Source organism: Oxyura jamaicensis, chromosome 7, assembly GCF_011077185.1.
Source record: "Oxyura jamaicensis isolate SHBP4307 breed ruddy duck chromosome 7, BPBGC_Ojam_1.0, whole genome shotgun sequence".
Classification (NCBI taxonomy): domain Eukaryota; kingdom Metazoa; phylum Chordata; class Aves; order Anseriformes; family Anatidae; genus Oxyura; species Oxyura jamaicensis.
The window spans coordinates 1,302,839-1,318,242 of NC_048899.1; the positions used below are offsets into that span (position 1 = coordinate 1,302,839).

At 36.5% G+C, this 15,404-nt stretch overlaps 1 protein-coding gene across 3 annotated transcripts in view; it reads left to right on the forward strand.

Annotated features, from left to right (window-relative positions):
- Positions 1-1,389: 1,389 nt before the first annotated feature.
- Positions 1,390-15,404, forward strand: part of RFTN2 (raftlin family member 2) — a 31,546-nt gene continuing 17,531 nt past the window's right edge. The window contains exons 1-6 of one of the 3 annotated variants that reach the window (XM_035331595.1): positions 1,390-1,879; positions 2,303-2,498; positions 7,235-7,418; positions 9,319-9,430; positions 11,390-11,702; positions 14,369-14,569. In XM_035331595.1, the coding sequence (XP_035187486.1) occupies positions 2,360-2,498; positions 7,235-7,418; positions 9,319-9,430; positions 11,390-11,702; positions 14,369-14,569 (949 nt within the window). In that variant the 5' untranslated portion in view covers positions 1,390-1,879; positions 2,303-2,359. Of the gene's footprint in view, positions 1,880-1,988; positions 2,499-3,248; positions 3,310-7,234; positions 7,419-9,318; positions 9,431-11,389; positions 11,703-14,368; positions 14,570-15,404 lie in introns of those variants that run through there. The other 2 variants (XM_035331596.1, XM_035331597.1) reach the window with 2 other exon arrangements.

Consider the following 15,404-nt stretch of genomic DNA (forward strand, 5'->3'; position numbering starts at 1 on the left):
TGTTTCATTGCATTGGTTCAGTCCAATGACTTTGGAGTCAAGTCTTCAATAGTAGCTATTGACAGACTTCCAGTTTGGAAGCTTGTAACTACTTGACTAATCTGGGGTTACCTAAAATAAGCATCATAATTTTTATCCATAAGTGTTCTGCATTGGTGTCAAAAAGGGTTTGTTTATACTATGAAAAATCCTGTCTCAGAGAGAGGGTTGGAATCTGATATTAGCCTTGCTACAAAGAGTTCAAATTACAGCATTCTGGCCTCATTTAAAAACAAAGCTATCTTTAGTTAAATAAAAAACAAAAACAGAAAAGCAAGCAGCTGGCAACTGGACTAGCGTTGCAAAAAGGTTTCTTCACTTGTTGCTATTTCCATTGTTGCCGTGGCTTTATACAAGAGGCTGCAGCGGATCTTAAGACCCTTGTGGAATCAACAGGATTTTCCAGGTCGAGTGGACCATTACGTGGATGTTTGGGATAGCAGCAGTTCACGGATGACCTTTTCTGGAGGGGAAAAAAAAAATGTATTTGGAAACAATTTTTGTATAAGCAGATATTCGGGAAGCTGGAGAACTTAATTGTTGAATATGTTTTTTTTTCCTTGGTTTTAATCAAGAAGACAACACAGGTATTTCCCCTTTGTTACAGTACATGGGATTTTTTTTTTTTAAGACTATAAGATTGAATTGGTGATGTTGCATAGGCTCTGCACTCAGAGATTATTCAGGTATTCCAAAATTAAGTAACTTTAAACTGTAATGTGGATTTCAAAGGTAATGTAGCCTGTTGATGTGTCATTCCTGGTAAGCTACTTAAAGTTACATCACTTTGCTTATAGGTGAACAGGAAGAAAACCACAAGCGGTTAATGTCTAAATCACGTTGACTGATGATAGCAAATGTGGGCAATTCTGATAAGACTAATAGCGTACAGTGAATAAAAATATATAAAGCTTTTTAAATTCAAATACATGGTCCCTTAAATCCAAAATGGATTAATTTAAATCTCTGGTTTCCTCTAGATGATTCTGAATTGCTCTAGATGCAGTCTAAAAGTAAAAAAACCTATGTTATTGAACTGCCCATCCCTGCAGTAACAGTACCTCGAAAAATCACTCACTGTTCCTTTTTTCCCCAAGTGTTGTTGTGGTCTGCATCAGGGCTCATACTTGTAGTAGCTACTTGCAGTAGTTAATGTAAGAGTACTGAGTGCTTATGTTAGGTAGTGGTAAGGTTTTTTAATATTATTTTTAAGGGCCCGGTATATTCCTTTAATTTGTTAAAAATTACACCAAGTTTTCAGGACTTGAAGAAAAAGATACTTGGGGAGCAGAACTGAACATCTGGTGTTGCAGCTGAGGTCAGCCTGATGGAGGAGAGGACTTCAGTCGTTACATACCTGTGAAAAACGGGGCAGAAGGTCTTGTAACTATGTGCATATTAGTTTGAAAAGGACTTTCTGATTTGAACGTCAGTGTAACTTGTTAGTGTTGATCAAAACCAATTACATAAGCTGATTTTAGTGATGTAGATGCTTATTGTAATCGCACATGATTTTCTTGACAAGAAGCTCCTTTACTACATGGTTTTACATTACTACAATATATTACATTATGTTCATGTTTTTCTTTCTTTGGAAGAAAGTTCCTGTGGAAAGGAAATGGGAACCAAACTTTGAAATCTAAAATAAGGACTAAACTCCTTTTCATTTACTTTTCTGCCCTTTGAGATGCCAGAAGCAATTTCCTCTTGAAGCTGACTTCCTTTCTGGAAATGATTTTCGTCTCCAACCATGTTGAGGCTCTTTTCTCATTCTTTCATTCTGACTAACGTGTTTTTTTTCCCTCTGACTTGCTGCTGCATTTGAGTAGTATTTCTGGAGGTAAGTAATTACTTAAAAACAACTTTCTCTATAACTTTCTTATTCAGTTCTTGTCTTCCCCCCACCCACCCACCCACCGCCCCTCCTTCCTTCCCAGTCAGTCTAGAAGGACAAACAAAGCACTATTGGTGTCCTCTGCAAGGGAGCACTGATAGGGGGCTGGCTGTAAATTGACGTGGCATGGAAAATCTCTGCTAGTTTCTAGCAGCTCTAACATCGCTGCAAAATCAAGCCTACTCATACTAAGTTTGTAGCTTGAAAACATTACAGGCTTACTGTTACTATATACATAAAAGAAAATGAATGGAAAGTACCCTCACCTTTTGATTTGGGAAGCAGACTTTTTCTGTATTTGGATTTACGGCTAATAGAAAACAAAATCAAAGGGAATTGGTTACTTTTTTTTTTTTTTTGTGAGAGCAGCAGATCTCGTTGCTCCCCCCTCCTTTTCCTGTGATTTAATCATTTGCAGATCTTGCCATGGGGTGCGGACTGAGAAAGCTGGAAGACCCAGATGATAGCAGCCCTGGAAAAATTTTTTCTACATTGAAGAGACCACAAGTTGAAACAAAGACGGATTATGCTTATGAATATGTATTGCTGGATTTTACTTTAGAAGGTAATTATCTGTTATATCTTTTGTTACTCTGAAAAAGTAAGGAACAGGATTTAACTTTGTTCTGTTTTGTCTGAGTTGTAGTAAAACTTAGATGCTTTTATCCAAGCTAGCCCAAATGTAAGACTTTTATTTTGAAACACAAATCATGACGAAGGTCTTCACTTAGATAAAATTACAATGGAAACTACTGAAGTATTTTTAACAACAAAACCGTCCAAATTACACAACTGTCCTTGTTAAGGAAGCTGGCTAAAAACTGTTAGAGATTTTCCTAGTTTCCTATGAGTCAGATACTGCTATCCTTACTCACTTTGAATAATGATTGTCTGAATTCAGTGTGAGTGTTCAGAAAATACACTGTGCCTGAGCAAGGGTAACAGAATGCCTTCACTGAATAACAGTTTCTTAAAATGCGTTCAACTTTGGAAAACAGGCTGTCATTGTCCTCGTGACTTTGTGCAGAAGCAAGTCTATTTCTTAGCTGTACAAGTAATAGTCTCCTCTCTTACGCCCACCCCAGCCTTTTGGTGGATGTTTTAGTAAGAGTATTATAGTTGTTTCTTCTTTTTTTCTTTTTTTTTTTTGCAAATGCTCTATTTATAGTTGCTGAATAGGCTTTTGAAATTGTGACCGAAATGAGACAAAATTTGTATGCGTAGCTGGAGGCAGACAGTGCTCTGTGGGATACTTCCTTCCCGAGGGTGTCCCGTCTCTAACAGAGCAACTCCCTGTTCCAGAAAGTTGAAAACATAAACAAGCCCAGATGGCTGCCCTCGGAGAACAGACAGCTCAGTTTTGCAGTCACTTCATGGTAACTTGCATTTTACAAGAACTGAATCTACTGGAAATTCTTGATAGTGAGGATTTAAAGTAAGTGTAATAGCTAGAGGCATTTGATAAAGGGAGAAAGTGTAAGTGCATGTCTTGTTATGTGTTCAGGAACTTTTTTACAAACAAAACTTGGCCTCTGTTTAGTTTTCTTTCCAAATTAAAGGAATGCAGTCATATCAGTCATATTTTTATTTAAAATGTAGCTGGCTGTTTACTGAAGAACTATAAGAGCTAACAGAAACATCATTTACCAAGTTACAGTACTTGACAGGCAGCTGTATTTATGGCTCTTTATTTACACATAGCGAGATGAGCTTCTCATTGGTTTATTCTTCTTGGAGAAACAAAACTTTGGGCAGGTAGTAGTGGTAACATAATGGAAATAAAGATGGACCCCCGAATGTATATGTGAATTACCTACTAATCTACTAATAATAGAAAAGATAATAAAACTTTATTTGTGACTAAAGTGTGTTTGGTGTTCTTAAATAGTCTGTGTTCTAGAGTTTTTCTCTATTTTAAAGTAACGAGCTTCTTGAAATGCTTTGTAAGGGATCTGTTTTAAAGAAGATGGTGGCTTTAAGTTAAATCGTATTAAACAGGTCCATTTTTGCAGTACGTTAATAACCTGTTGTTACAGCAGTAAAGATTCATTTCAGAAGTGCTTAGCTTCAGTGACGTACTGTGGAGTTACAAATGCTAAATAACATTGGCAGAGAGAAATTTTAGATGATTGCCTGACTGTTTTTAGGCACTAACTGTAAGCAATTAAATTTTTAAATGTACGTATCATTCTGTTGGATGGTTTTAGCTGCATGCACATGTTTACATGTTTAACTTTTTTTTTCATTTGAGGTTTCTGAAGAGTAAGGTCATGAATGAATACAGGGAAAAATGGTGTATACTGTCTTTCGTGGAGGTATTTCTGAATGCTGTTTGCTTGTGAAACATGGGGATTGGCTGAGATACTGTAGAAAATACGTTGAACTACTTTTTTTTTTTTTTGTAACCCATTCAACTCATTCACATAGTTGCTTCTATTCAAGTATTCTTGGGCTAAATGAAGCTTAAGTAAGAGCCTATTATCATGTCAGACCAGTTAGTTTTCAGTATGCTGTGATGTTGTATGTTATATCTTCATGGCACGCTGACTTCCAGAGCAAGGTCTTCCCCAGCATCTGAGATTGTTGTTCTGTTGAGTGCCATGTTACTATTGGATCTGGAACCAAGTAAAACAGAAAATCTTCCCAGAGTAATCTATAGCCTGCATTCAGGTAAAAGTACAGCAAGCATAAATGCATTATATTTCAGTTTAATATTCTGTATTCTGTGCTTCATCAGATTTATGATATACAGAGTTGAAATGGTCCTGCTTGAGAGACTTTCAGGAGTTTTTGATCTTTCTTCAAGTTGTGGTGCAGATCAGGTCAATCATGCCGGTGTCTAAATCTGCTTTTTGGAGTCCACGAGCATCTTAACTAGTTATTAGCAGTGTGATTTACCTTGATTTGTCTCTTCTTGTTCACCCAAGTATTCCCATCCGTACTACATAAATGAGTTCTGAGTTCCATGGAGGTACTTGTGGGAAGGAAGAATCCCAGCCAAGAAGAATACAGCCAGGCTTGCATTTTGCAGGGGTTCAGTGGACTCTGAAATGTAATTTTAAATGCCTGTCAAAGACAGGAAATACAATGGTTTCGGTCATGAGGCATATCTCAGTTACAAAAACTTCTTATTTTTGGAGATCAGTTTAAATATAAAGTAGGGATAGATCAAATATTCCTACTTAAGCAAAAAGCTTACAGCTTTTCTAGAACTCCCCTACTAGGGAGAGAAGGAATATTGATGCAAGTGTATTGCATTTCAGCCCACTAAAATGGCACGCTGTGAAGTTTTTGTCACTCTGAATAACAGTATGAATATGTATGGGGTAGCTGTTTTGTCATCATCTCCAAAGCTTCCTATACAATTGGCCAGTTAGCTGTAGTGGGAATTTTCAGTTAAGGTGATTGGAAAATCACTGAAGTGATGATCATGTTGCATCCATACCTGCTTTTTTGGCTTGTGAGTGCTGTAGAGCAGTTATTTCTTCAATAAATATTTAATGTCTCTGGGATTTATTCCGGGTAGAATTATGGGATAGAGGTGTTGTAGAGCAAAATGTCATCAGTCTGTTAAAGAGAGCTCTGTAATGCAGTGTGCTTAAAAAAACAAGTGTAACTATTCCTATTGCAGTGCAGTTCCAACAGTGAGTTGTAAGGTAGCTCAAGAAAGTGAAACAACTCAGTGCTGTGACTGAGAGCGGTAGAGTTTATGTTACTAGGTTGTTTGATAGCTATCAGCAATAAACTATCAATATATATGCTAACGTTGCTTTTTGATGGTGTGCAGTTCACACTGTACACGGTATTCTGGTTCTTGATAGCTTTTTTTTGAGCTGGTAAGGGCTTTACAGTAAGAGTCAAAGTAGCAGCTTTTTTTTCCATTCCTTTTTCACTTTAATAAAAGTTGTTATTTAAAAGCATTAAATTTGAATACCATTAAAGGTGTTTTGTTGATTTTTGGTTTTTAAAGAAAGCAAAGTTTTCTATAATGAGCGTATATATCAGTATTATCCCAACTTTATACTTGGAAAACAGTACAGTGATTTAAGCTTTACAGCAAACAAATCACGCAACCAGCAGAAATCTAATTCCGTTTATTAGAATAAAAGTGTTGGCAAAGAAAAATACTCATATGTAGTAGGTTTATGATACTTTAGACCAGTAGGGTAAGAAGATGTTGTGACTTGCTGTGTCTTTGGTAAACTCCTTAAATTTCTTGCTACTGTGCATGTATAGGATTGGCATGTAGATAAAGGAGGAGGTAAGAACATTAAGGAATACATTTAAAAAGCGGTGAGTTTTGCAGAGAGAGGGACCTGTCAGAGTATGAAAAGGGTGTGCATCACTTGCAGCAGAGGTAACTGACAGAAAGCATCAAATTCCAGACCAAGCTACCTTGTTGTAAGAGACCATATCTGTGGAGGATGAAATTGTTCATGTTAGCAAATATATGCTAGCAAAATTACTCTTAAGTTACTGTCTGTATATTCGTATTGACTAGTTGCTTAGTGGAGGCTCTGAGAGCATCTATAATAATTACAGTTGGAGTTGAGAGGAACAGGAAATGCTGACAGTCAGGCTCACCGTGGCAAAACACTACTGCCGGTGCACAGTCTTCCCTTTTCTCTGTGCAAAAACGGTGGACCAGACCACGGATCAGTCACTAGTTTTTGCCGACTCCCGTGTGATACCTGGCTGTTACTGATCAGAAATGCTTGCATACACTCAGAGGTATCCAGCTTAGAAATCAGTGATACCATTTATCTTACTGTGATAGGGATTTAAGTCTACTGGAGGACATAAATGTGTGTATTTTAAAATTCCATCCTACAATCCACAGATGACTTCTAAGGGGTCCAAAAAATGTGTTTGAGGAAAACAAACCTGTTCTCCTAGGATTAAATTAATTTTGTGGAAGTTTACCTCTCAGCTAGGGTTAAAGGATACTGCTGCAGCATGCTTAAGTCTTTGACTAGACAAAATAGTTGCTTAATATCCAGACCAATTGCGTGTTAAGATGTTGATGCAGTTCTTAAATTAGCTTGACAAGGCTAGGTCCAACGAAGTATTGCCAAATAGATTACAAATATATCATATTGTCTCCTAAAAAAATACGTATTTCACTAGTTGTATACTTCATAATCACAGTGAGTCTCTTTTTTCGTGTGCAAAGAGGACTTTACCTTGATAGTAAATGCTTTGGGATAGGTTTTGTGTAGTTTACATCAAAGGAACTCACTTAAAAGTGTGTGTATATACACAGTATAATGTGCTTCTCTTCTGTTTTTTCACTGCTTTTAGCTTCCTCAAATCCTGAAGTTATCAAAATCAGTTCTGTGTTGGATATAGCATCGAAGGTGGAAGAATATTACAACAAAGGATATGTTGTAGGAGCTATTCATCCTATTCTACTGCCAATTGGACGTAGAAGGAATTTCCCTGCAAGTCATATGTATCGGGTGGTACTTTCAAGATTAAAATTAAGGTAACAGTGAAATAATTTAATTACATGGGCCCATTACTTAAGTTATTTTTAAGAGGGTTGCTCATTACGCATAGTTTATTAACTTAAGTACTTCAAAGAATCACATAACTGTTCCTTATCTAGAAAGGTGACCAAGTTAATAATGTTCTTTTAATTAACCCTAAGTACAAGATGAAACAGAACACTAGGAGACCAATAAGCTGCAATTAATTCCCTCACATCTATCTAGTCTTGTTTTCAACATTTTTCTTTTCACTTTTTCTGTAAGAGCATTACACAGTAGAAGGTACCTGTAAAGTGTGAAATACTCACAGTTCCTCAGAGAAATCATTTAACATTGTTATGAAGGAAATACTCTGTGACTGGGGAGGCTGTACAAAAGCTTGTTTTTTTTTCAGTGAGGAGAGAGTCAAGAGTTTGTTTTCATTTCAACTTCCATAATCTTGTTTATTACTCCTGGTTTTGCTGCATTGTAATCACCATGTGATCATAAGGAAAATGTACAAAGAAATGTTACAGTTAGCTCCTTTAACTGCAACAAAAACAACCTTTTTGTTCTTGAGTAACTAGAAACGTGGATTTCATGTTATATTGTGAGGTGTGATGCTTCCCCTTCCATCTCAAGTCCTGGTGTGATGCACAGAGGTTTGTTCAGCTTCTCTGGGAAATCTACAGGGATGTAACTCTGAAGGTGCCCCCTCCCACTTCTGCAGTTCTATAATATGTAGTTCATTTGAGGGAGATTATCCATCAAACGTTTTGACTAAACAAGCATTGCCCATGGCATGGCATTTGCTTCTCATACATCTCACCTTCATAAATTCACCTGCAGGCAAGGTGAATGTTCTCCATATGGAGAGATGCTTACAGAAAAAGGCAGAATATTTGCTTTCTGGAGCTGAACTTTCTATGAGCTGACACTGGCAGTGCTCAGCTCCCTCAACACACCTTATCCCTGTAGATGTGGGTTCCTTATGAAGTTGTAATTGAAGTAGGCCCTTGAATAGGTGAAGGACAAGAACCAGCGGCCTCCTTCTGAAACTGCTGGCTCTAAGTTCCTGACTTCTTGTGCAGATACCATATGTACATACCTCTAGTTTTCCTGCAGGTGGATGCACCTTCTCCAGCAACTACCTTGAAAGTAACCTTTTTATATTTGAACATATTTAACTTATGTTTCACTCCAAAGCTTCTGTGAAAGAAACAGCAAAGAAAGCCATACTACATTGATGATATACAACAAATGTTACGCGATTAACAACAGAACTTAATTTAGATAAAAAATTATCAATTCTATTCTTTAAAATAGAAGTTAAAGCTTGTAGGATTCTGAAATGTAGGAGTGAAATAAACACTATGTAACCCAAAGGGATTTTAGTGCACTGTGTTTCTGGCATGTGCCTGCACTGTTTTTTCATACAGTAGCTGTAACTCTGCTTTAATTGCTAAAAGTAAGCAGCAGTATATTAACAGTGTACAAGTACCATTTCTTTTCATAGCATAGTGTTTTTCTTGCAAAACTGATACTTTGTTTTGTGCCTGCTGCATTTAAAGCTCCTATCTGTACTTTTTGCATTTGGAAGTGCATTTTGGACACATTTGCTAGGAAGACAGCGTTGTTTTTTCAGTAAAGCTGAGTTTCAGAAGATGTTTGTAAACCATCTTGAAATGACATTTCTGTTAAATACTAACATTCTTATCCTGACATTTTAATACACAGCACACTCTACTTTGTATAAAAACATGATGAAGCACCAAAAACTGTTGTTTTAAATGTGGAAAAGCATTGCCAGGATTTAATTCATAACCTTTACACCAAAAGAAAAGAATTCTATATGCCAGCATTTGCCCAAGTTAGCAGCAAACTACTGACAAAGACTGCTTTCTTTCTGCGTTCTAGCCAGAAGCATGCAGCACCCAGAGGACAAAGGCACCCCAGGCTGGTGATTGAGGAATGTCCTTTAACATATGAAACACTGACAAATGAGGTAGTAAAAGAACTTTTAGAAAAGGTAATGGAATTTTGTGTTTTTTTTGTTTGTTTGTTTTGATTTGGTTTCTTTTTAAACATCTCTTCAAATATTTTTTTCTCCCATACACGTAGGTAGTTGTCAATGATGGGAGGCTTATGGTTCTTTTTAGCTTTGAGTTTTAACTTTGCTTTTGTTTTATAGAAGCTGCCAAGTGTTTTCTGTGTGCAAAAAGAGCTCATTTTCTTCACTAATTGCTTATTGTAATTTAGAATTTATTACTGAGCTGTGGAAGATTTTGGGAGACTGGTCACTTATAGCACTGGAAGCAGAAGCAGGCCCAAATTTTCACTCAGTCTTCATAAAATACTTTCTGGATAGCTTCTTCTGGAATTAGCGTTTGGAAAAAAAAAAAAAAAAGTTTTTTTGATGTTCTGTGTTATGTTCAGTAGGAATAATGTACATTAATATATTGATTTTCTCAGTACACTTTTTTCTTCCTCCTTCAACAGAAATTTAATATATACAGTAATTGTATTAAAATATTTCCTTGGCACAACTTCTGAAAATATTGTAAAGTTACAGAAAAGTAAACTTCCACTGAAATACAAGCTCTAGTTCCAGTTCTTTTTGTTTCACTTCCTCTGCAAAATTGAAGACTTGCTGAAACAGGAAATTATTGTTATTGTAAGAGTTTGAGTGTTATCTTTTACATGAGTTGCGAAAGAAAGAAGCAGAGGAAAAAGCATACTGGCAATTCTTAATGATCACTGAAATTACCAGAGTTGTTTAAAGTTTTTGAACATTGTTTTGAATTTTTCAGGTGTTCAAGATTTAAAATTGTGTTCCATTTATACCATTTGTGTATTGCCATGTTTGTGGTAGAGTATACCAAACACTTAAAAGTATAAAACAAAGCAACAGGGAAAAAAAATATATAAAAAAATTAAGCATTGAAGAAGTGATTCTGTCTTGCGAGAAAATCTGGAAAAGCTACATGAAATTGATCTGATTTTAAAATTATTAAAATGTAAATTTACATTTTTATTAAAATATATATATTTTCTTGAACCCTTATGAATTTGTGGCACGGGGGGGTAGTCAGTGATAGGTCATCTTTTTCTACAGCTTCATATAATCAATAACGATGGCTGAATTTGGATACATGGTAAAATCGCTGTTGTGCATATGGAATGGTGATAAACAGTGACCACTTCAGTCTGATGTGATACTAAAATGGCATTGTAGCACCACCAGTTATTTGAGTTAATCACTCTAAATAGTTTACATGGGTTAACTAGGTAGATAGAGATCCTTCCTTCTCTGCCCTTGCTAATTGAGTATTTCCCAGGTGATTTCTGTGATCTGGGCTGGGCTTTTTGTGTGTTCCTGGGAAGACTTTGTTGCAGTGGGGTCACCTTCATACGTGAAAGTGCTCCTTATCCCAGCAAAAGAAAATCTCCTTCAAAGAACATACATCCCACTGATTGCACATATTCTGCAGTTGTATTTTAAGATCCCAGAAGAGGGGAAAAAGAAACACCACTGGCTAAAAGCTAAGAGTTAGTAATTGTAGTGGAACTGGAACCACACGTTTAGAGGAATGGTATTCCTCTAACCATCCTCTAACCGATCCACCATGAAACTTCTTGAAACATTCCTCCACCAGTATACTGTCTGTCACTGTGACGTAGTAAGTGAAATACTTTGGGTTTGTCCTAACTGAAGGAATTTATGTACACTGAAGTCAGTAACAGTGTTGGCCACCCTTCTTGGCCTGAGCCCAAAGACATGCTGGAAGGTTTCTGTTTACTTTAAAAACACAGCCAACCTATATAAACAAGCTACACTTGCATAGTACTGTGCTGTGTCTTTGGGTGTCCTTGAAAATCTGCAAATGAGTAAACAGAGCATGCATTTTAGATGTTTTGAAAAAAAATAAAATAAAATTGCACACTGTCTTAAAACCACTTTGCAGGTAAATTTGTGTTTTAAATGCAGGTTAATGAAGCAGCTAAAAGAGGAAAGAAGTTTGTGGGCTTTGTAACACAACATTTTCCTCAACCTAAAGCCTGTAATGGAGCAAGCACAGATGGAAGTGCAGAGCTGGAATCAACATTGTGCAGAAGACAGAGGGAACCCAGAAGAAGATTCTCTGATGAAGACTACAAAAACTGGAATGAAAGGTCACTGTGTGGTCACTCATCTGAGAGTGGGAATGAAGAGGAAATGCAAGCAGAGAGTGGACTGTTACAGGATGCAGATTTCCAGTTTGGAAAAGAAGTCAATCCTATTAAGCCACAAGAAGGAGACGGTAACGAATTCTGTTTGTTTATTGCAGAAATAAGATATGTTCTTGAGTTGTTTTAAGAAGCAGTTGGAAAAAAAATAACAGAACAGCATATTCTGTCATCAAGTACTGGTTTTGGAAGATGCATCTTCCTTAAATGCATGTGTACTTCCAAAAAAGTCACCACTGAGGAAACAGAAGAATTATTGACCTTCTGCTTTATATATCTGAACTATGGTAATAATAAAAGGCATAATTCTGGCTTTAAATGTGGTGCGAACAGGTAACTTTTTTTGCTTGATATGTCTTGTAAGCATATAGCAAGAAAAATGTGATGCAGTTGTTCTAAAATATCTCCCAAATAACATTGGCTTTTACCTACTCCTAATATTGAACCATAAATTTGTAAGGGATATCCAAGAACATGCTGTAATGAAACCAGTTCTCCTGTTTTAAAGTTGACAACAAAGGGATCCCCTTCTGTTTAGAGACGTAATTTTGTGTGCTTCTAGCCAACTCACATCACATACAGCAAACAAATCCGTTAATAATGGATTCTTTCTGGTTAACATGCCTTCAAGAAGTACTCTAAAAGAGATCACCAAACTAATGCATTGACCGTGTAATCAAAGAGGATAATTGTTAAAAAGCAAATTTACACTAGAGAAAATGAAGCGTTGGAAAGTTGCTTAGGAAGGGAAAGTATAATTGAAAGATGTTGGTGCTGTGGTGGAAGACTTAGTTGTACAAGAATCTGTAAGGTAGATAGTGTGGTCTTTGCAAGTTACTGCCTGAAACAATGATCCCTGATACTGAAACGCTAAACCCTTCACACTTACTAGGAAGAAAAGGCGAAAAGGAAGAAGTAACCTAACGCATGAGAAGTAATGCATTATAGGAACTAAAGCATTATAGTATTGAAAGTAAGGCAGCATGAAATTTTCATTTAAGATTGAATTTTGATACAATAGGGTCCTCTGTGATGTGCCAGACGTGTTTTAATTGCTCTCAAAAGCAACCTCTTCACTTTCCTGTTAAAGAGTTAAGCACCTCTCTAGTTGGTAGAAGGTCAGGATAATGACTCTATGCACTGAGATAATCAATGTCCCTCTTATTTTTAACACTTGAATTCAAGCAGTTCTTTTACAACATGCTGAGCTATTAGAGCACGATCTGTTAAACCTTAACTCTTTCCTTACAGCTTGAGACAGTGGGCTTGCTATACGTAGCAGAATATAGATCCTGTTAGGAAAAATGAGAAAACTCACAGTTGAGTTTTGGTTCATGCATACAGGTGTAACCAGGTGGATTACCGACCAGTGCAGCCCCTAGATGCAGAATTCTCAGGAAATTCTAAACTTCTAAAAGTTTTGGCAGGAATATACCTATCTTCTCTACTATTAATCAGTTACTCAGTAAAGTTATTGGAAGTTTTAAGACAATTTTTCTGAAAATGTAAACACCTTTCTTTGTAAATGTTCTATTTAACTATCCTTTTAAAAATACTGATAGGAATTTTCAAAAATTTTCCTAACAGGAAAATCAAGCTTTACCAGGATAAACACGTTAATGGTAGCACCTCCACCTGTTGAGGTGACAAAATACAACTGTATAGAAAGAGAAGTCATCTCATAGTGATGGAGTTCAGTAATTTGTCCTGAATTTACTCTCTTACTTCAGATACCTTATGTGTTACACCCACTAGGTTATCACCCATCTAGGTTTCTCCTAGAGATTGATTAAACTTAAAAGTCCAAATAAGGCTTTGAAAATCTTCCTCTATTTCTGGAGCTTAGAGAGACTAGTGTCTTAACTGGGGTCATCTAAACCAAGTTCCTCTGTTTTGGCCATGTGAATACTTCTGCTTTCTAGATGTTTGTGTTGATTTAGGCTGCTCAGAAGTTGTAGTAGACATAATCTCGGAATTTTTTTGCAATTGTTTTGTTATTTCCCTGAAACAGTGACCCAGACATGACTGTACTTGTTTCATGTTCTTCCTTTTTAGAATACATTTATTTAGCTAAGGCTCCATAACTCATTGCCAGTGAATACCTAAAATACTATGGATTTCTGAATTTACTTTTTTTGAATATTTGACTTTTTGTAACATCATTGTATTAATGGCTAGATGTGAAAAGCATTTGAGAATGTGCAGATCTTTTTTGTTTTGCATAAGCTCATACTCTCATCAATTACTGTGTGGAAAACCCCAGTATGGAGCTGATGATACTGGTACTTAAATAATCTGAAAAAAAAAAAAAAGGGTAAAAAGGAATGCTATGCTAGGCATTCATAATATTAAAACATTTAGAAAAATGTTTTTAATCTTCAGTTAGTCCTTTTGAATATTTGTAGTCAAAAGCTCCATGAGTGACAAATAAAGCCCATTTCCACTGGGTTTTCTCTTTAATCTACTATATTCTCCCCTATGCAAAATCCACCTACCTCGAAGGTCTAGCAACAACCCAAGTGCAGTATGTTCAAAGTTCTGTTGTGTCCCATAGCTTACCCTCCTCACAGCTCATCATGGTGGTTTGTTTTTTTCTGGTGTTGAGGGCTCTAGGTGAGTACAGTCGCATAAGGAAGCGATTTGTAAAACTGTTGCTTAAAATACAAAAGCAGGCAGAAAGATGATGATCATCTTTTTATTTGAGAGCTCATTTTTCTTCCTTTTTCTTTTATTTTCTCAGACAAGCTGTATACAGTCTTCAATGTTTTTGATGATGACTCTACCTGCTGGACCTATCACGAGGGCATCTTGTCCATGAAAGTAACAAGAAAGGGACCAGTTATTAGTACACTGGAAGCAGACTGGCTAGAACTAACTACATTTTATTATAAACAAGGATTGTCCTTAACCGATTCTTTTGTACACTGGGAAACTTCTAAAGGTGAGCGCTATCCCACAATATCTTGAAACTTTTACTTATTCACGTGGATCTACTTATTTTGCAAAAAGTAGATGATGTTTTGCATGTTGGTGTGAAGGGCAATATGTAAACGTGTTCAGATAGTCATTGTAAACTTGTAGAATCTGATACCTGAAAAGGAAATACCGTTGTTTTTTGTGCAGTTGCAGCTCTGAATAATTGCAATTTCTGCTTTTTTAATCAAATTCGGGACATCCAAAGCACAAAAGGAGTGTAGCATTATAATGAAATAAACCTTTTGCACTATTTTTCTTTCCTTTTTCTCTTTTTAAAATGAAAAGATAATGGAAAAATCATTAGATGCATTTCAGTTGTGTTCTGCTGCTGCTCACTCTAGACACTGTGCTGCACTTGGAACATTTCTAATGAGACAAAAAAGCACCTTCTGTTCTCCTTGTGCTTACTGCACCATTAAGCCTTAAGCAAAGTAAGACTTTCCACACTTCTCCTTTCGTCAGTTCTCTGCTAGGATTAAAATTCCTACCAAAACCTGGAGTTGAATTAATTTGATTGTTTATCCTGGAGTTTCAGATCCAGCATCTTTCTGTAGGTGGTTCTGGTTGGATTTGGACACATAGGCTAAGTAGAGAAATCTGATTTTGCTCTTACCCTTAACTGTAGATGGATTCTCCAGCATTTTTTCATGAAGGTGGAAGAGGGAAGTTTTCCCAGGTCCCTCCTGCTTCTTGCTCTCTTCTGCAGGAGCCTACGAGCCCAGTTAGCACACTAAAATTGTTAGAATCGTAGAGCTTCAGGCTACAGGATTTCTCCTCAAATTCCTAAATTGTCTTGTTCA